General features: G+C 58.0%; 2 protein-coding genes across 2 annotated transcripts; one reads left to right on the top strand and one right to left on the bottom strand.

Annotated features, from left to right (window-relative positions):
* Window positions 1–2630: 2630 nt before the first annotated feature.
* LOC115945669 (uncharacterized) lies at window positions 2631–10265 on the bottom strand. Its single transcript, XM_034060370.1, has 7 exons — window positions 10069–10265; window positions 9638–9818; window positions 5763–8945; window positions 4972–5127; window positions 4118–4290; window positions 3797–3914; window positions 2631–2882 (listed from the first exon to the last, which is right to left on the bottom strand). The coding sequence occupies exons 1-7, from the start codon at window positions 10263–10265 to the stop codon at window positions 2631–2633; spliced, it is 4260 nt and encodes a 1419-aa protein (XP_033916261.1).
* An 893-nt stretch (window positions 10266–11158) lies between these two features.
* On the top strand, window positions 11159–20046 carry NAPB (NSF attachment protein beta). The gene is made up of 11 exons (XM_034061153.1): window positions 11159–11286; window positions 13582–13661; window positions 14071–14187; window positions 15389–15435; window positions 15539–15616; window positions 16274–16329; window positions 16580–16664; window positions 17017–17121; window positions 17312–17380; window positions 17715–17765; window positions 18505–20046. The coding sequence occupies exons 1-11, from the start codon at window positions 11189–11191 to the stop codon at window positions 18607–18609; spliced, it is 891 nt and encodes a 296-aa protein (XP_033917044.1). The 5' UTR covers window positions 11159–11188; the 3' UTR covers window positions 18610–20046.
* Window positions 20047–20601: the final 555 nt, after the last annotated feature.

Here is a 20601-nt window from a genome sequence, read left to right as displayed (position 1 = left end):
CCACTGCTCTGCTCACAGCCGCTGCCTTGGAGGTGAGTTGTTGTACAGCATCCTTGTGAGGACTGTGGTGCGTGTCCTTCCACTTCTGAAGCTGTTGCATGTGGAGAACACAACTGACCCCAAAGCCCCTCTTGTTCTGGCCTTTTGGGGCTGCTGTTGCTGTGGAGGGAGCATTGTCCCCCCTTCTGGCTTCCTTTGCTATAAGGATGTGCCCTCAATCGCCGCCTGCTTCCCCAGCACTTGGAATGTTGCTGTGCATTCCATCCTCTGTCTCTGTTGGCAAAGGTCACACCTGCAGCTGGGACAGCACAATCTTTGCCACAGATTCCAAGGTTTTGGGGCCTTGAGAGGCCAGAGAGGTAGGAATACACATATCTCATTTGGATGTGCAAAACATGGCAGAGGAGACATTGCTGAGGGCAATAATGGTTTCAGTTTCAGTGATAAATAGGATTAATTTGATGATATTTTGTATTGTTTTAACTCAAAATCATTGAAAAGGAGATGACAGGAGTGAAGCTTGGTTGTTAGTTTGATTTATCAGTCCTGTGTAACTACTTACTACTGCTTCATCTTGTGACACGTTTGGCTGTTCAGGATTTCATCAAAAGCCCAAGCCAAAAGAACTGGACCACAGGGAAAAATAGGTTGGAAGTAGCACATGGATTGATAGGGAAATAAAGGGAAAAAGTGATGGTGTTGAAGCCAAGTGGTGGTTTCATGGAATCCCTGTAGGATGCGCAGCTCTAACCTGGAGTTACCACTTCCCTGTGCTGATGCCATTGCTAAATAGGATTCTTTATGGGGATTTTGATGGAAGTACGAGAAAAATAAAGAGTCGAGGGCAAAGCTTTGGTACTGAGAGCAAAATGGCATGTCTTGAGGTAACTGCAGGATATTGGGTGCTTTGCCATTGGTCTCCCATTTGGGAGTCACAGGGTGTGCTCTGGTAGGGTATACAGGATGCTGGCTGCTACCCCAGGCATCTGTTGCCATCTATCTTCAGTCCAATACCCTTCATTCTGGACCAGCAGGGGCACAGGTAAGCTGAAAGGGGGCAGCTGGTGCTTGCAGCCTCTTGTCTCCATGTGTTAACTGCTTCCTTCCTTCCTCCTGCCAGATCCAGCCTCCGGATTTCCCAGCTACAGCACCAGGGGCTGCAGGATGCTGCTGCTCCTCCATCCACCTCTGCCTGTGGGTGTACTCCTTACAGATTCCCTGCTGTGCTGTTGCTCTCCTGAAACACAGAGGAGATCCATCCCTACAGTGCAAGTAAGAAGCTATCTGATATGGGGAAGATGCTGGAGCTGTCGGTGGGGACAGTCCTGCTCCAGCCACCGAGCAGGTCACATCGGATCTGCTGATGGATTCAGTGTGTGTTGTCTCTTCCCGCAGTGCAGTGTGCTGGCATGGAGCAGCATTCCCCTTGGATGCTTGAAACTCACACCCTGAGCTATGGAAGCATGGAAGTGGAGAGCAGGAGCAGCTGTGGTGTTGGTCCTGGGTACTCCAGAAGCCCATAGCTATGAGGTGAGTGATACATTGAGGATCTTACTCAGGGCTGAGGGGGTTTGGGGAGGAAAGTCTCAGTTCTTGGCAGGAAAATGCTCCCCACTCCTAGCCCTGGAGATGGGAAGGAGTTGGTGTTGGTGTCTGGTCTTGGCTGATCCTGCACTGCAGGAGGACTGAGCATTGCTCAGCCACTGCCTGGGGTTTGCTGCCCCACAACAAAAAGCCTGGTTTGTATTTCCCTACTGGGATGAAAAGACTCAACACAAACCCTTCGTAGTGCAAATGAAATCCATTTATTCTTGCAAACAGAACAATTGCACTCCTGTTTTGTGTTTCAGATCTTGGTGATGCCTGAATTAACTCCCTTAGGCTCACTTCTCATTCAGTGCATCTTCCCTCCAGCTTCTGTAGTGCATGTTACCCTCCTGACTTCATGTTTAGTGTGTGAGCCTGCTGCAGGGCTCTACCTCTCTGGCTGCCCTTCCTGTGCAGTATTTAGGATTGTTACCCTGAGAAGAAAAGGGGATGGTTGCAGAACAGGTTGATAAAGTGCTAAAGATCAGGGCCTGAGAAGGACCTTCCAGCTCAGTGGCTTTCTTGGGTGGGAGATGAGTAATTGGGTTGTTCACAGAACCCCTGATCCTTCATAGGATCCCAACCTGGTTTGTGTTGAAGGGACCTTAAAGCTCCTCCAGCTCCAACCCCTGCCACGGGCAGGGACCCCTTCCACTGGAGCAGCTGCTCCAAGCCCCTGTGTCCAGCCTGGCCTTGAGCACTGCCAGGGATGGGGCAGCCACAGCTTCTCTGGGCACCCTGTGCCAGCGCCTCAGCACCCTCCCAGGGAACAGCTTCTGCCTCAGAGCTCAGCTCAGTCTCCCCTGTTCTGGCAGGTTCAAGCCATTCCCTTTGGCCTGGCCCTACTTATTCCCCCCAACCATATCTGCTGCTGCTCCCAGTGTGGTCCTACCTCCTCCTGTTCACATCTTGGGTGCTGCAGAGCACAGAACTGGCAGCTGCTGGGACAGTGAAGGTACCACATCACAGGCTGCCTGCCCTGGTTTGTGGCATCATTCTCCTCTGTTCACTCACCAAAAGGAGGCACAAGCCCCTTCCTCTTTCTACAGGTGGCCACCCATAATTGTACCTCCTTTAACACCTCGTGGGTGCTCAGGGGTGTCCTTGGTGTGTGGTTCTTGCACCATTGCCACCAGGGAGGGCTCAGCTGTGGTCCGAGTCCTGCGCAGCCCCAGTTCATCCCTGTCTGAGGTGAAGGATGCTTTGGCTCTGTGCAGGAACAGGTTTCTTCTCCACTGCATGCACAGAGCAGCTGCTGCTGCTTCCTCAGTGTCAGGCAGAGGCTGGCGCAGGCCCTGTGAGACACAATATGTGGATGCTTTAATGTATTGTATATGTACTCATTTAAAATACCTTAAATGATGGAGAAGTCTGAGTGTATCCATGTGTGCGGGACCAGTGTGGGTTCTCTGCCTGTTAATGCCTTAGAAATGCTTAAAAGTGCTTAAAAACCTGCTTCCAGAATGAGAAAAGAAATGCAGGAGAGTCAGTTTAGGGATGTTCCCAAAGGGAAAAAGCCAGGTTGTAAAGGGCTTTTAAAGGACAAAATGAAAGCATGGCTTGTTCCTTGAGGATCACATCAGTGAGAAAAGGACATACATGATGCTTTTAGCAGTAATTGAGCACAGGAGGAGCTTTGTCACCTGGCTGATGTTCATCCAATGGCTCTAACAACATGTGTCTCTCCCAGAAAGACTCAGAAGGCTCAGGAGAAGCAGGAATACCCAGGAAACTGGGCAGAGGATGGAAAACTGCCCCAGAGGAGGCTCTGGATGCACTTGTGCTTGGTCCTGAGTGCTTTCAGGCAGAGCTGCTCTCACAGACTGTACAGTCAGATCAATCAGGCACCCAAGGAAGCTCCTGGGGGTGTTGATCAAAGCCCATCTTGAGCCAGTGTAAAGGCTAAGACCAACATGGACCACTTCCAGATACAGGCATCCAGTGAGACCCTGCTGCTCCCCTGCCCACAGATGAAGAGGCAGATGTGCTAACAGGACTTCAGAGGTGTTAGCAGTGACAGAGCCTATGGATGCTTGGAAAGAAGCGTGCTGGGCTTTGGAAACAAGGCAGAGGCAGGAAGTACAACCACAGGACAAGCAGAGGTCCCACAGCAGGCAGCTCCCACCTCCCATCACAGCCATGGCTGTCAGAGCTCCCCAGCATGGACTCACCTTGCAGAGCCCATCTGGTGCCATCAGCATGCACTTACTTTGACACACGCTGCCTCAGCTGCCTTCAGGATGTGCAGAACTGCCTGGACCAGGTTCTGTGTGTTGCTCACGAGCAGCTCAGAAGAGGATTTGCTCTCTGCAGTGACTGCTTTTACCCTTCAGAGACATTACAAAGCATGGAAGAGCATCGGTGCGTTCCCCCCGTGTGCTCCATTACTCCTGCTCCAAACCCACATCATTCCCTGCACTATCAGAGCAGGTTCCAGGGAGAACAGGGGAGCAAAGGGCTGTCTACAGGAACCCAAAGGGGAGCTCTGATGCTCGACCCAGGCCCCCAAGGCCTTGGAGAGGTGCCTCACCTGGCCACGATGCTGAGCTGGCTGCTGATGGTGTGAGCCTGCTCGGTGGCACTCAGCAGCTCCATGGAGCACCTCGTGTCCAGGCAGAGCCTGGCCAGGGCACGGCCAAAGGTGACAAACTGCTGCCCATGCAGAGCCATCTGCCTCGCGCAGGCAACCAGCTGGTCCTTGCTCTGGAACAGGAGACAAATAAAGGGGGAAGGAGGAAAAAGGCTCTTTTCCTGCAAGATGGGAAGGTCACAGCATCATGGAATGGTTTGGAAGGGACCTTAAAGCTCATCCATCCCACGGGCAGGGACCCCTTCCACTGGAGCAGCTGCTCCAAGCCCCTGTGTCCAACCTGGCCTTGAGCACTGCCAGGGATGGGGCAGCCACAGCTTCTCTGGGCACCCTGTGCCAGCGCCTCAGCACCCTCACAGGGAACAGCTTCTGCCTCAGAGCTCAGCTCAGTCTCCCCTGTTCTGGCAGGTTCAAGCCATTCCCCTTGGCCTGTCCCTACATCCCTTGTCCCAAGCCCCTCTCCAGCTTTCCTGCAGCCCCTTTAGGCACTGGAGCTGCTCTCAGCTCTCCCCTTCTCTTGTCCAGGCTGCCCCAGCCCAGCTCTCTCAGCCTGGCTCCAGAGCAGAGCCCAGGGATGGTCTCAAACAGGAAAGGGCTGGATGCCAAGCTCACACCTCACTGGGGGAAGTAATGTCTTGTGCTTTGCATAAATAGAGCTGGTGCCACCCTCACAGGCATGGGGTAGTGTGGGGAGATGGGGGTTCAATGGCTGCTGAGCAGCCCCATCACTGGCTCTAATCCTGCTCTTGTGGGGGGGAATGGTGCTGGGGTGGAGGGGGGAACATGCTCCTTACTGTGATGGGGCCCTTCCTCCTGAGGAACTGAGTCATGTGGAGCATCCTTGTGGCTGTGTCCTTGGTGACCTGGGACATCCTGCTGGGGCCTCCCTGCCCCATGTCACTGCTTTCTGTCTCGTGCTTCACACTGGTGCTGGCAGGACCCTTGGGCTGCTGTCAAGACAATACCTGAATGGGTTCCATGCTGTGCAGGTGCTGAGATGGGAGAGGTGCCACCACCTCACTGGGTCTGCTCTGCCTTCCCAACCAGCCCTTCTGCAGAGGGGCTATCAAATCCATGTGCCCTGTGCCACCTGGAGCTATCATCTCCTTGTGCCACCATCTCCCTGTGCCCCCATCTCCCTGTGCCCCCATCTCCCTGTACCACCATCTCCCTGTGCTATCATCTCCCTGTGCCATCATCTCCCTGTGCCATCATCTCCTGGAGCCATCTCCACATGTGTGCTTGAGAAGTGCTCTACCCCACTGCTGAGTGAGCTGGGTTGGCCCTGAGCCCTTTGGCAGCTCCTGCCAGGCAGCAGTGGCTGCTGTGGGACTGGAGCAGGCAGGGATGGGGCAGCAGAGCCCCTGCTCCTCACACCAGCCTGGTGGAGATGGGTTATCTATGCAGCAGTGCCATCAGATCAGACACCAGCACTGGGGCAGGCAGGAACCTGATCTGCCTGCAGGTGACCACATTGACCTCCACAGGTCCTGCAGCATCACTTAACACTCATGGTGTGAGTACCAGCCTGGCTGCCAGCCCTGACCACCCCCTGCAGCCAATGCTGGTGTATCAGCTCCTGTACCATTGCAGGTGCCTCCGTGGCAGCTCCACTCGTTCTTGGGCAGGTCTCCATTGCCCTGGTGTGGCTCTGAGGCTCCAGGGCTGGGAAGAGCCTGGCTGTGCTGCTGTGTTGCCTTGGGAAGCTCCGGTCCCCTGTGTCCTGCAGGTGATGCCTGATGAGCTCCAGGACATCCCCACCGATGCCCTGCACAGCCTGCAGCTGTGTGAGCAGGTACTGTGCCCCTGCAGCCCAGCACCAGATGATGCTCTCCAGGTGGAGGTGCTCTCCATCCCTGGGGCTCTGAAGGAGCTGCCTGGCACTGCCCATGGCATTGGATGTGAGCAGCAGGAGGTGCTCTGCCATGGAGAGCAGGTTTGCCTGCAGCTCCGGTTGAGTGTTGGCCTCCAGCACATGGTGGAGGGTGGTTGTGACCCACTGTACATTTGCCATTAGCCTGTTTGCTTTCTCTTCAAAGGCCTCTTTGCTCCTTTCCCTCTCCTGCTGGGACAGAGGCATCAATGCAGGTCCAACAACGTCTCTGATCACCCTCAAGTGCTCAGCATTGACCTTCTCCAGGTGGATCAGCAGCACCTTGACCCTGAGGCCCAGGTCCCTCTGCAGGAGCTCCCAGCGAGCGCACAGGCTGGCGTGAGGCAGTGGGGACAGCAGGATGGTGCTGGAGGCCTCCAGCAGCGCCTCCATCAGCACCCGGATCTCCTCCCGGAGCACCAGGATCTCACTGTGCCCATGGGATCCAGGGCAGGATGAGAGCCGGGCAGCCTCCTGCAGCCTTAGGGAGCGCTCAGACACAGCAGCCAGGATGCTGTGGGGACAGAACCGGTTCCTCACCGCGCTCCCCAGCTCCCCCAGCAGCACATCCCTGCCGATGAACTGGTCCAGAGCCGCCAGCAGCACACGTGTGCTCACAGCCCATTGCACACACAGCAGCTCCAGCCTGGCCCTGCCCAGCACGGAGCCCTCTGAGGATGCTGCCTCCTCCAGCAACGCGTTGGTGCTCACCTGAGCACGGGCAAACGTGCTCTGCACCTGCAGGAAGCTCTGCCAACCCTCATGGGGGCAAATGGAGCTTCCCATGGTGTGTGCCACGAACCGGACCGCTGCTGCTATACCCACCATGGTGTCAGCCACAGCCTGCCTGCCCCTCAGGGGGTCAGCGGCCACGGTGAAGGCAAGGACCTGCTGGGACAGCACATACCAGGGCCCTGCCACGGCTGCCAGGCCCTCCATGGTGTCACAGAGCCTGTCTGAGAGCCTGCGTGCTGCATGGAGCAGGTCAGTGGGGCAGGGGCACTGCTGTGGGGCTGCAGCTCTGGCCAGGCTCAGTACATGTGTGGTCAGCAGCTCCATAGCTGGAGCCTGCTCCAGGCTGTCCCTATGGGGATGCTCGGAGAGGGGCAGTGCTTCCTTTGCTGCACACACAAAGCCATGGGTGAGCTGGAGCAAGGCTGAGCATGCAGCATGGAGTGAGGCTGTGTCCTGGGCTGCTGCTGCTGCCAGCAGAGCTGTGATCACCGGGTGTAAGGATCCATCCCTTGGTGCGGAGCACCCTGCAGGTGAAGATGGAGCAGGGAAGGAGTGTTCCTGCAGCAGCACAGCTGAGTCCATAGTGGGTTTTAGCCCCGCAGGAGATGGGCTGAGCTCAACCCCCTCTGTCACATCCACTCCTCGCACGTGTTCCCGCAGGGGGCTGAGGAGGTCGGGGTGGTTGGACCCATCCAGCCCGTCCTGCACACGCTGAGCAGCATCCATCAGGGAGCTCAGTGCCTTGGAAAACACATCCCTGCTCCGGAGGCAGGAGATGCTCTGTGCACAGAGCACTGCAGCCGCTTCCAGCTCCGGGATAGAGCTCGACAGCTGCTGGATCCAGACCAGCAAACCATTCCTGAAGATGGGATCGGTGGCTCCATCCACATACCTGGTGCTGGCTCCCACCACCCACCGTGCCCAGCGGCTGAGGTGGGTGATGTGCCATGAGAACCCCTCGGGGTCCTGGCTCCCCAGGGCCCGTTGGCAGCATTCCTGGTGCTTGCCCATCTCCTGCATGGCCACCGTGAGGAACCGACGTGTGCCGGTGGTGTCCGCACAGCACCACAGGAGGCTCTGCACTGCTGCAGCCCAGGCCTGGTGCAGGGACTGCAGCTGCTCAGCACCACCTGCCCCAGCCCCATTGGTGCCCATGGTGATGAGCAGGGCAGGGATGCGCGCCAGGAGCGTCCCCATGTGCTGCCGCAGCTCCAGGACCTCAGCAGCAGTGTGGGGCTCAGTGCACAGCGCCAGGAGCAGCTCTGCCCCTCTGAGCAGCCCCATGCCCTGCCTGAGGACAGCAGCAATGAGGGGGTGCAGCTGCTGTAGGAACCCCCCTGGCCCTGCAGGGCAGGCACCGGAGGCAGCGAGGCTGAGGGCACCTTCAACCAGCACCCGGAGGGGATCCTCATCCTCGGCACAGGCATCCAGGAGCTGGCACAGTGTGGCTGTGAGCACTGCCTGCTGCAGGCTCTGCACCTCCTGCCTCATGCTGTGGCACTGCCCCTCCTGGTGCCCCCCTGGGCTGCAGATGCTGTTCCAGAGCCGCAGCAGAGCCTGGCAGTGCTGGACCAGCTCCAGCCTCTGCTCCGGCCTCGATGCCTCTGCCAGGAGCATGCAATGGAGAACAACAGCTCCCAGGTGAGCACTGAGGGTGTTGTCAGACAGCAGCAGGGGGTCCGGGGCAGACAGCAGAGCCTGCAGCCTGTGTATGTGATGGGTGAAGGTCCCGCTTGTGTCCTGAGGCTCCTCACTATGGGTACCATCCATGAGCAGGGATGTGAGCTCCGTGATGGTGTTCTCCATCATCCGGAAGGTGTTATCCTTGGAGAGGCTGAGTTCCTGATCCTGGGAGCATCCGAGTTCCTGATCCCGGGAGCATCTGATATCCCTGTCCATGGCCGCATGGAGCATCGGGAGCTGCTGCTGCAGGAGCTGCAGGGCTCGGGCCAGGCTCTGCCGTCGAGGACACTCACCCATTCCCTCTATGCGCTGTGCTGTCAGGCTGCTCAGCACCAGCACAGCATCGGACAAGGCTTGGGAAGGATCCGGTGCTCCTGGTGCATCCCCTGTGCCCTGCAGCATGTTCAGGCACTCCAGAAGGCAGTGGGCAGCCTGCAGGATGCTCCTTGTCCCAGCAGCATCTCCCAACCGCAGGATCTGACCAGAAGGGAACAGCAGGAGAACGGCTCAGAGGAGAAGGGTCAGGGGTCCCTGCTCAGGCTCTGATCCCTTGTGCAGCCGAGGAGACAGCACAGACCCCACAGGGAAGGGAAGGGTTCTGCTCAGTGGGGATCCCCCAGTGAGGGAGCCCCCATTGCTCATCTGCAGCTTCCCCCAAGCCCCAGTGCTGTGCTGGTGACAGCTCCTGCCATAGAACCCAGCCTGGGTTGGGTTGGAGGGACCTTAAAGCTCCTTCAGCTCCAACCCCTGCCACGGGCAGGGACCCCTTCCACTGGAGCAGCTGCTCCAAGCCCCTGTGTCCAACCTGGCCTTGAGCACTGCCAGGGATGGGGCAGCCACAGCTTCTCTGGGCACCCTGTGCCAGCGCCTCAGCACCCTCACAGGGAACAGCTTCTGCCTCAGAGCTCAGCTCAGTCTCCCCTGTTCTGGCAGGTTCAAGCCATTCCCCTTGGCCTGTCCCTACATCCCTTGTCCCAAGCCCCTCTCCAGCTTTCCTGCAGCCCCTTTAGGCACTGGAGGTGCTCTCAGGTCTCCCCTTCAGGAGCCTTCTCTTGTCCAGGCTGCCCCAGCCCAGCTCTCTCAGCCTGGCTCCAGAGCAGAGCTGCTCCATGTCCCTCTCCTGCCGTGTTCCCCCCCATTCCCACCCTCTCCATCCCCATCCCCATTACCTTCGCTGTCTCCATCAGTACCCCCCGTGCAGCCGCTGTCAGCTCCTCCCTGTGGCCAGGGCTGTGTGGCTGTGCCCGGACCCTGCCGGCTGCCAGCACCACCTTCCTGCCCGCCAGCACCAGCGCCTCGGCCGCAGGATGTGTCTCCTCCAGGAGCTCATCTCCAGCATCCTCAGCCAGCCTGGAGCAGACCCACAGTGCTCAGCCCTGTGCCATGTCCCGAGTCCTTCCCCATATCCCTGCTCTATCCCAGCGCCCCTTTCCCATTCCCAATGGGATTCCCTGTTCATGTTTCCATTCCCAATGGGATACCCCCATGTTCCCCATCCCTCCATCACATTCCCACCTCTCCATCGGGATGAGCAGGAGGTGCAGGCTCCCTTCCCACTTCTTTCCCATCCCTTCCTCCTCCTTCCCAGCCCCAAACCCACCTCATTGCAGCAGCAGCGAGTTCCTCTGTGGCTTGAGCCAACGCTTCTGCCTCCTGCCCTATATCGGGACAGATCCCATGCTCCCCTTCCAGGGCCAGGATGAGGTGGCAGAGCTGGGCAGCCATAGGGCACAGGATCCTCTGAACGGCTTTGCTTCCAGTCAGGAGCCCGAGGTCGGAGCCATGAATCGGCTCCATGTTATCCCGGCTGGAGAAGGGAACAGAGCCTGGAGTTACTTGGGATGAGTTCGCACTTGGATGGTGTCATCCGGCACCGGCAGCGCTGGGATCAGCTCCTCCCATCCCTGTTCCCGCAGCTCTTCAGCCCCGTGTCCATGGCACATCCATGGCACATCCATGGCACATCCATGGCTCCGGGATGCTCCATAGGGATGCGCTCAGCCGAGCTCAGCCGCAATAGGACAGGGGCACACGGGCTGCGGGGGGGGGGGTGCTCGGTTACCGCACCTGCCTGCACCATTCTCGGCCCCCTCCCTCCGCTCTACGGAGCCGCCGTTCCCGACCCCTCCCTCCGCTCTACGGAGCCGCCGTTCCCGGCCCCCTCCCTCCGCTCTACGGAGCCGCCTTTCCCGACCCCCTCCCTCCGCTCTACGGAGCCGCCGTTCCCGACCCCCTCCCTCCGCTCTACGGAGCCGCCGTTCCCGGACCCCTCCCGCTGTTCTATGGAGCTCGGGAGGGCTCCGGGGCGCCGCGTCTCCATGGAGACAGAGGCGGTCGCGGTGAGATGACGCCATCAGCGCAGGGCACGCTGGGAGTTGTAGTCCCGGGGCCGGGCTGTGGCCTCCGCTCCCCTCACCGGTAACGGAGCCTCCGGTAATGGAGGCACGGGCAGGACACGTGAACGGGTGCGCACGGACACAGATCACGTGCACACGGACGCAGATCACGTGCACACACACACACACACAGATCCCGTGCACGCGCACGCACACGGATCTCGCGCACGCACACGCACAGATCCCACGCACGCGCACACAGATCCCACGCACGCGCACGCACGCATCCCGCGCTCCCCCCCCCCCCCGCGCGCTGCCGCGGCTCTGCCCCCCCCCGCCCCGCGCCGTGCGCGCTCCCGCGGCGGCGGAGGAGGCAGCGGCGCCATGGACAGCGCGGGCAAGGAGCGCGAGGCCGTGCAGCTGATGGCCGAGGCCGAGAAGCGCGTGCGGGGCTCGCACTCGTTCCTGCGGGGGCTCTTCGGGTGAGCGGCGGGGGGGGGGGTGGGGGGGAGGTACAATGGGTGTCTATGGGGGTGCTGCCCCCCCCCCCCCCCCCCCACTGCGGTGGGTGCGCATCCTGCACCCCCCCCACACACCCCCATAGTGGTGCGGTCCCGCAGGTCCCATGGACGCACCGGTGTGATGAGCCCGTCGGGGCTCTGCAGCCTGCGGGTGTGCGGGGTTGTGTGCGGGTGTATGTGTATGTATGTGTGTGTATGTATATGTGTGTGTGTGTGTATGTATGTGTATGTACGTGTGGGTGTGTGTGTATGTATGTGTGTGTGCGGGGCTGTGTGTGTATGTGTGTATGTATGTGTTTGTGTATGTATATGTGTGTGTGTGTATGTGTGTGTGTGTGTATGTATGTGTGTGTGTATGTATGTGTGTTCGTGTGTGTGTATGTGTTTGTTCCCCCCCGTGTTGAACCCACCGGTGAGGGGGTGTCCCCTGTCCTGCTCCATGGCGGCTGCGCTCATCCCGGCTTTATCCTCCCTGTGCTATGGCAGCACCGGCCATGGGGTGTCCTCTCCCCCCTTGATCCGGGGGCTTCCCAAGGCTCTGCTCAGAGCCCCCCCGTCCTCCTTGAGGCCTTTGCAGCTCCCAGAGGGGTTGATCCAGGATCAGGGGTTTATGGATGACTTCAATCCATTGGATCCATGTTTTCCAGCAGCATCGAGCCCATGGCGTGGGGCAGAGACCCCCGCATGGATGGGGGTGTTGAGGGGGGTGTGTGTGATAACCCCAATATCCCAACTCTTCCTTGATCCTGTAATGTGCTGTTCCAAAGCAGCCATTGCTGCTGCTGCGGGAGCTGCTCCTCAGTTCTGGCCACCCCAATCCTGCCTTCATGTGGTGCTAAGCACAGAGCATCCCTGGAGCGATGCTCCCATGGAGGCAGGGATGAGCCTGGAACAATCCAGTGCCCGCAGCGGTCACAGGCAGACATTCCTCGCTGGCCTCTGGCAGATTAATCAGGCTGCTCCAGGCATAATCCATGCGGGAAATGGCCTCAACCCCTCGGAATGAACGGGCAGGAGATGGGGAGAGGCAAAGTCCTCATTTCCTTGGGCTAAAAATAGATAACAGAGGCATGAAATGGTCGGGAAGGGGGTGGAGGGCTCTGCTGCCGGCCGCTTCCTATGGGAACGGGGGTGCCCAGGACCATGGGTGGCTCCTTCCAGGATCATTGGCACTGGGTGATTCCTGGATGGCTCCATCTGCTGCACCGAGGGCTGGATTTGGGATGGAGGAGCTGCGTTCACGGCTGTGCAGCATCAGCTCTGGCTGCCTCCTCTGGTGCTGCCTCATGCACAAGGCACGGTCAAGGGCGAGGAGAGGGCCAAGAGCCTGACAGGGCTTGGTGCTGTGCTTAGTGCTGAGCCTGGTGCTGTGGTTGGTGCTGTGCTTGGTGCTGTGGTTGGTGCTGTGCTTAGTGCTGTGGTTGGTGCTGTGCTTGGTGCTGTGCTTGGTGCTGTGTTTGGTGCTGTGGTTGATGCTGTGCTTGGTGCTGTACTTGGTGCTGTGCTTGGTGCTGTTCCTGATGCTGTGCCTGGTGCTGTGTTTGGTGCTGTGCATGGTGCTGTGTCTGGTGCTGTGCTTTGTGCTGTTCCTGGTGCTGTGCAGGGATGCACGGGGGCAGGTGTCCATGCTAAGCACTGTCCCATCCTGCCCGTGGCCCCTGCAGGGTCAGTGTGAGCTGTGCCTGGTGCTGGGCTCACATCAGCCCCCATGAGCTCCAGACCCCAGGGTCCCTCTGCGGATGCAGTGGGTGATGCTCCCTGCAGGGCTGAGCCTGTGGGGTGTCCATGGGGGCAGCACAGTGAGTGGTGCCTGGACACAGACGGGGTCAGCTCTGGAGCCACAGACCCTTTGGGATGGGGACCTTGAATCCCAGATCCCAACCTGGGTTGGGTTGAAGGGACCTTAAAGCTGCTCCAGCTCCAACCCCTGCCACGGGCAGGGACCCCTTCCACTGGAGCAGCTGCTCCAAGCCCCTGTGTCCAACCTGGCCTTGAGCACTGCCAGGGATGGGGCAGCCACAGCTTCTCTGGGCACCCTGTGCCAGCGCCTCAGCACCCTCCCAGGGAACAGCTTCTGCCTCAGAGCTCAGCTCAGTCTCCCCTGTTCTGGCAGGTTCAAGCCATTCCCCTTGGCCTGTCCCTACATCCCTTGTCCCAAGCCCCTCTCCATGTTTCCCGGAGCTGTTCCAGCTCAGCCCCACTCTGGAGCTGATGTTCAGTTCCCACTGGACATCAGGATCCCTCTGGTGCTTTCAGGGGGAACACACGTGTGGAGGAGGCCTGTGAGATGTACACCAGGGCTGCCAACATGTTCAAGATCGCCAAGAACTGGAGCGGTGAGTGGGGTTGGGGCAGCAGTGAGTGGGGCTGGGGCAGTGGTGAGTGGGAGTGCAGGGAGTGTGGGTGCAGGGGTGACCTGGTTGTGCCTCATGTTCAGTGGTGGTTGCTGCTTCATAATGACACCTACCCCTTGCACTGGAGCCCAGCACATTGTTGCTGCTCTGGGATTGCTCCTCAAGGGAATACCATCAAAGCTGATAGTTTGGGATCCAAGGAATCCCCTTCTTAATCCAGCAGATGATGCTCATTGCAAGGATGAGGTGGGATGCTCCTTGTTCACCCCATTGGGTGAGGAGCACAGTGCTCCCTGGACACCATTCTGGGTGGTGGGAGGTGATGCTGCTTGGCCATTCCATGGTGATCCCACATGATCCCGGTCCATGTGTCCATGTGTGCTCCTCCCAGCGGCAGGGAACGCCTTCTGCCAGGCAGCCAAGCTGCACATGCAGCTGCAGAGCAAGCACGACTCAGCCACCAGCTTCGTGGACGCCGGGAACGCCTACAAGAAGGCTGATCCACAGGGTAAGGAGAGGGAAGCTGGGATGTTCCCATGGAAGCTGCTCATGGATGTTCCCATGGGAAGCACTGCTGGGGCTGTAGGATACCCACCAGCCATGGATGCCTCCTGCCTGCTCTGGGTCCCGATGGATGGAGGCTCATGGGCATCACCGTGTGGGGCTGGTTCTGGTGGAGGCGTCACCTCCTCCTGGTGATCTCTGGTGCTTTGGCTGTGCCAAAGCCTCCGCTGAGCCCTGGTGTGCTGGGGGATTGGGAAGTGCTGATCATCAGCACCCTCCTTCCTGGGGAGTGTGGCTTTGGAGGAATCCTTTGGCAGGTCTCGGGGCTGGATCACACTGGGGCAGAGGTGGGAGGAAACCGGACTGAGTGTTGATGGCATGAGGAGGGATCTGGAGCCTTTAGATCTGGTTGTGATGGGATAAGGATAAAGGATCTGGATCCTTTAGATGTGATTTTGATGGGATGAGGATAAAGATCTGGATCCTTTGGATCTGGTTGTGTTGGGATAGAGATAAGAGTAAAGGACCTGGATCCTCTGGATCTGGTTGTGATGGGATAAAGATAAGAGTAAAGGACCTGGATCCTTCGGATCTGGTGGTGATGGGATAAAGACAAGGGTAAAGGATCTGGATCCTTTGGATCTGCAGGTGAAGAGCAGGGCTGTGGTTTCCAGGAGCACCTCCCATTCCTTCCCCAGCCGAGTGTATGGGAACAGAGCAGCCAACCTCCCCTGTTGCCCACACTTCCCATCCCAGGGGGCTGGAGAAGCTCAGGCTGATCATCCCAGTGTGTAGCTGTAATTCCCAGTTCCAAGGGGAATGGCAGCCCCAGTGTGTGAGCAGATGGGATTTGCTCTATGCTGTGTTTGAGGGTGCAGGGGGACAGAGCTGGGGTGAGAGTGGTGTGTGTGTCAGTTACCCTCACTTCCGACTGTGCCCTGTCAGCCGGGGGGGGCAGGAGGCTGGTGGTGGCATGGAAGGGATGCTCTGGGTGAAGCGGGATGAGATCCATGGATGGGGAAGTGTGTGTGGGAATGTTCCACCTGCAGCCTGGGTTGGAATGGGTCCTTCCAGGGCACATCCAGTGCAGAGATCCCTGTTTGAGGAGCTGGGATGTCATTGGTATCCAGGGCTTGGTGCTGGGGTGGGATGGGGCTTGGACCTGCTGCTGACTGTCCTCTCTCTCCTGCCCACTCACGCTGCAGAGGCCATCAACTGCTTAAATGCAGCTATTGATATCTACACCGACATGGTAAGAGCCGGCCTGGCAGCTCCGGGGGGGGCAGGGGCCGGTTGGGAAGTGCTGTGCGGTGGAGGGGGGGCCCCTCCTCATGTGCACCCCTCTGCTTCCCCAGGGGCGCTTCACCATCGCGGCCAAGCACCACATCACCATCGCTGAGATCTATGAGGCTGAGCTGGTGGATATCGAGAAGGTGAGAGGGGAACACACAGGGAGCAATGGATCATGGCTGGGAAGTGATTGGGAAGCTGCAGGGGAGGCTCCATAGGATCCCAGCCTGGTTTGTGTTGGAAGGGACCTCAAAGCTCCTCCAGCTCCAACCCCTGCCACAGGCAGGGACCCCTTCCACTGGAGCAGCTGCTCCAAGCCCCTGTGTCCAACCTGGCCTTGAGCACTGCCAGGGATGGGGCAGCCACAGCTTCTCTGGGCACCCTGTGCCAGCGCCTCAGCACCCTCCCAGGGAACAGCTTCTGCCTCAGAGCTCAGCTCAGTCTCCCCTGTTCTGGCAGGTTCAAGCCATTCCCCTTGGCCTGTCCCTACATCCCTTGTCCCAAGCTCCAGGTCCACAGCTACTTCTGGATGCTGCTGTTGGTTCCCATAACCAAGGCCCCTGAGCAGGGATCCTGCAGCCTCTCAGCTGGCTGCAGATCACAAAGCCCAAAGAACACCAGTTCATGGTTTCCAGATACTGGTTTCTGGACAATCCTTTTCTTCCTGAGCTCCACTGGATGCCCCCTCTCTGTTAATGCCCCTCCACATGCAGCCCACTGAAGCCTTGCTCTTGACTGGTGTATTCTATGGTGGCAAACCTCACTCTTCAGAAGTGACCCCAAGGTGTTTCTGTCCCCAGGCCATTGCACACTATGAGCAGGCTGCTGACTACTACAAGGGAGAGGAGTCCAACAGGCAAGTGGCCTTCATGGGGTCTCAGCAGGGAGGGTGGGAGAGGGGGGTTCATCCCTCTCCTTGCACACTCCCAAACCACCCATTGATGGGATGCTCACATCCCACTGCCGTTCCCATATTGGCTGGCACAAACTCCCCTGGTGAGCAGCTTTGGGTCCCCCTTCACCCATCAGCTGCTACAGGAGGCACTGGGGGGTGCAGGGTGTGGGTTGGTCCCCCCCATGTCCTCACCTGAGGCTGTTGGTTGCAGCTCGGCCAACAAGTGTCTGCTGAAGGTGGCTGCCTATGCTGCACAGCTGGAGCAGTACCAGAAGGCCATCGAGATCTACGAGCAGGTAAGGATGTGCTGCATCCATGGGGAGAGCCAAGGAACATGGCTCAGGGTTGGTCTCATGCTGTTCCATGGCCCAGGAGCTGCACCCAGGGCCGATGGTGCCTTGGCAAGATGGTGTTTGCTGCTTTGCTTCCAGGAGTTGCTGTGTCCCAGGATCCCTGCATGGGACCCCAAGGGGGGTTCAGACTCCACTTGGGATTAGCTCTAAGTCTCTGGCTCCCCAGCAGCTGCTTGTATGGACACTGATGCTTTCCCCCATCGTCATCCGCACTCAGTGTAACCTCAACCATCCCTCCTGCTCCTCACTGAGTCCTTCCTGATGAGGTTTCCTTCCCCACCTCTCCCTGTGCCAGGTGGGGACCAACACGATGGACAACCCTCTGCTCAAGTACAGCGCCAAGGAGTACTTCTTCAAGGCTGCCCTGTGCCACTTCATCGTGGATGAGCTCAATGCCAAGGTCAGTGGGCTCCGGGTGTTATCCGACCTCCTGCATCCCAATCCAGCATCCTTGACTGGTACCCTGTGTATGGCTGTTGCCATGGTGTTGAGTTGGGTTCATTGGGAGCTGTTAGGTCTGGAAGGCAGAAGCTGAAGTGGAAAGCGAGTGGTTGGATGGGAGGTGTTGAGGGTTGGCTGCTCTCTTCCAGCTCGCGCTTGAGAAGTACGAGGAGATGTTCCCAGCGTTCACGGACTCCCGGGAATGCAAGCTCTTGAAAGTGAGTAAAGCCGGGATAAAGTGGGATAAGGTGGGAGCCCCTCTTGGAAGTACTGCTGCCCTTTGCTTGGTGCCTTCTCACCTTGCCCTGGATGTGCTCCAGTTCTCCAGCCTGGTAGGACAGACTGGGCTCACTTGGCCTGGGGTTGATTCCAGAGCTCTGGAAGCAGCTGCAGGATGATGCTTTACCTCTCTTACACCTTCAGCCCAGCCCCACACTGCTGTATGTCCGTGCTCTGAGCAGGTTGTGGGGGCACTGCTGTGGGTGGGAAGGTGCAGAGGTCTCCTGGGTGCTGTCCATGCTCATGGAGCATTTTCCATGTTTTTATCCCTAGAAACTGCTGGAAGCCCATGAGGAGCAGAACAGTGAGGCCTACACCGAGGCGGTGAGTGCTCGGCTGGCCCTTGTGTAACCTCATTATGGGGGGGGTGAACGCTGCTTGGTGTCCAGTTCTTGCTGGGTCCAACAGGGAAACCATCAGGGATGTCAGTGGTTGATGGAGCATCCCATGGGATCGGTGGTGGAGCCAGTGGTTGGTTAATGCAGGGTGTGGGGCTCCCTTTGGATTGTGGTTGGTTAGTGCAGGGTGTGGGGCTCCCGTTGGATTGTGGTTGGTTAGTGCAGGGTGTGGGGCTCCCATTGGATTGGGGTTGGTTAGTGCAGGGTTCCCGTTGGATTGTGGTTGGTTAGAGCAGGATGTGGGGCTCCCATTGGATTGTGGTTGGTTAATGTGGGATGCAGGGTTTGCAGCTTCCTTTTGCTGAGGTTTGAAATGGTTTCAGTTTTCATTGGATTCATTTTTGTTCTGTTGCATTTTGAATGTATCTTTATAATTTATTGGATTCTGTGTTATTATCTTAATAATTGAATTTTATTCTAATATCAATACTTTTGTTGTATTTTATTCTAGTTTTATTGTCCTTCCCTTTCTTGTTCTCTTTCCTTTTCCTTTCCTCCTCCTTTTCCTCTCCTTCTTCCTTCTCCCCCTCCTCTTCCTTCCTATTTCCCCTCTCTTCCCCCTTTCCCCTGTCCACAGCAGCTCCCACACACACTCAGTCCCTGCGGGTGCCTCTCCTTCAGCCTCCTTCACTCCCATAGTCTCAGCTGAGCTCCTGTCCCCGCAGGTGAAGGAGTTTGATTCCATCTCACGCCTGGACCAGTGGCTCACGACCATGCTGCTGCGCATCAAGAAGTCCATCCAGGGGGAAGGGGACGGGGACCTCAAGTGAAGCAGCTCCCATCCCACCACTGCTCCGGTGCCACCACCTCTGGCTTCGTTCCGTGTCTCACCCCGCGTGTCCCCTGCTCAGTGCCCTCGAGTCCAGCGTGTACATACCTCGTGCAGCTCAGTACAAGGCCTGGCTTCTGCTCTGCTCTGGTGTCTGTGCCGAGGGGACCCTCCCTGAGCTGCACTGGGAGCTCAGGGGCTTTTTAAACTGAGCTTTTATAAGCGTGCTCCAGTAGAAAGGCTTCGTGGCTCCCCCATCCCATGTGCACGTGTGGCTTCCATCCCATAGATACACGTGTGCTGGAGGCAGGACACGCTGCAGGCAGGGCAGCTGGGGAGCAGCCCCACTGTACGCTGTGTTTGGGGTCTAAGATGCAACATTGAGGTTCTAGATGTCCTTGGATCTAGTTTTCCACTTTATTTCATGGCACAGCCCATCCTCCCATCCGCAATCCCAATGATCCATCACCTCCTCCTGCTGTGGCTGCTGCAGGTTGTATGGACACGGGAAGCCTCCAGCCTCTCCCCCATTGGTGATGCTGCCTCCTCCTTGCCACCCCTGAGGTTTGATGGTACACGGAGACCTTGGCTGAGTTCTCTGGTTGGCTGCAGTGAAGGCATTTTCAGATGTGCCCCCAATAGGCAAAGAGCCCATCAGGAGCTGCTTTCTTTGGCCCAACTGCTCTTGGAGTGGGTCCTCCTGTGGGGCTGGTGCTGTAGTGCCAGTGCTGCTGCCTGGGGTTGGCTCTGCCCTCCATCCCCTCCCTGAAGCAATGGGCTCTGGCACCAGTGTGCTCCTGGTCAGTTCATTTTCACCTGGCTGTTGATGAGGAGACACAGCCTGGTGCACTGGGCTGAAGGGTTTAGTCCTGTTCAAGCTGGACTTTATCCCTGCCATAGGCTTAAGCAGAGGCAAACCCAAAGCTGCTGCGCTCACCTGGGGTAACAGGATGGGTTGGAACCATTTTTATCTCATTCCCTTGCTTTTCCTGCCTTTTTGGGGTCACTTTCCTGGTATCAGGCACATGGTGATGGCTGTGTCCTGCCGGAGCTTGGTGAGGGAAGCGCAGGCAGGAGGGTTATTACATTCCCACATTCCCTATGTCACAGAGATCCGAGGCTTTCCCACCTTCCTGTGTTCCCTTTCCCATTGTCAGTATTCTGCACGGCTGGGCTGAGCTGTGTCTGACCAGAACCCAGGCTCGTGGGGCCCGTTACGAGTGACAGCATTAAACAACAACCATTAGTTCAGTTCCGTGTGAGTAGGCTACAGCATGTCCGTCCTCCGGTGTACCCGTGGTGAATTGTGACACTGTAAATGACAATCTGCCACTGCTGTATCCCCTCTGTCCCATGACAATGTGTGACTGAGCTGGCCTTAGGAATATACTGGTCTGTGTGAATCTGTACATGAATAAAGTGAAAACCATGGATGTAACTGGGGAGGGATGGTCTTTCCTGGGGAACCCAAAGCTGAAGCCTGATGTAATGCACCAGGTGTGGTGCTTCCCTTCAGCTCCCCATCACCCCATGACCTGCCTGTTGTGGGAAGCTGGAACAATCCCAAAGTGTCCCTATTTTCCAGGCGTGTTTCCCAACACCAAAGCTGAGCTCCAAGAATCCCATCCTGACTCCCAGCAGCAAGGTCTGGCCAGGACGAGCTGTTACCATTGTCCAGCACCAGGCCTGCAGAATGGCACCCACAGCAGGGCTGAGCTGGGACCCTGGTGTCACACAGAGGGGACAGAGATGGTGGGTACCAGTGCCCATGGTCAGGATTTAATCAGGCTCTCAGAGTAACCCACTGCTGTACAGGGCCGAGTACAACAGGGTCCCTGCCTACAGGTACTGATGCTCAGGCTTGACACCCCCTTAACACCGAATGGGGACTCCTGAGCTCAAATATAACCTCTTGGAAATGCTCCTGTAGGAAATTCCCTTTCTGTAGGATATGTTACAGTTCCACACAGAGCAATGCTCCAGGGATCCCTGT

This window comes from Melopsittacus undulatus, chromosome 3, assembly GCF_012275295.1.
Source record: "Melopsittacus undulatus isolate bMelUnd1 chromosome 3, bMelUnd1.mat.Z, whole genome shotgun sequence".
In the NCBI taxonomy this organism is placed as follows: domain Eukaryota; kingdom Metazoa; phylum Chordata; class Aves; order Psittaciformes; family Psittaculidae; genus Melopsittacus; species Melopsittacus undulatus.
The sequence above is the reverse complement of the archived record's forward strand: the minus strand, read 5'-3'. Positions and strand labels throughout refer to the sequence as shown.

Excerpts from the sequence above, each read along its gene's own strand:
- LOC115945669 (XM_034060370.1), bottom strand. The coding sequence starts at position 10,265 with ATGGAGCCGATTCATGGCTCCGACCTCGGGCTCCTGACTGGAAGCAAA. Across the intron at positions 9,819-10,068 it reads CTCGCTGCTGCTGCAATGAG|GCTGGCTGAGGATGCTGGAG; the intron begins GTGGGTTTGGGG and ends GGTCTGCTCCAG. Across the intron at positions 2,883-3,796 it reads CTGAGGCAGCGTGTGTCAAA|GGCCTGCGCCAGCCTCTGCC; the intron begins GTAAGTGCATGC and ends TGTGTCTCACAG.
- NAPB (XM_034061153.1), top strand. The coding sequence starts at position 11,189 with ATGGACAGCGCGGGCAAGGAGCGCGAGGCCGTGCAGCTGATGGCCGAG. Across the intron at positions 11,287-13,581 it reads TTCCTGCGGGGGCTCTTCGG|GGGGAACACACGTGTGGAGG; the intron begins GTGAGCGGCGGG and ends TGGTGCTTTCAG. Across the intron at positions 15,436-15,538 it reads TTGATATCTACACCGACATG|GGGCGCTTCACCATCGCGGC; the intron begins GTAAGAGCCGGC and ends CTGCTTCCCCAG.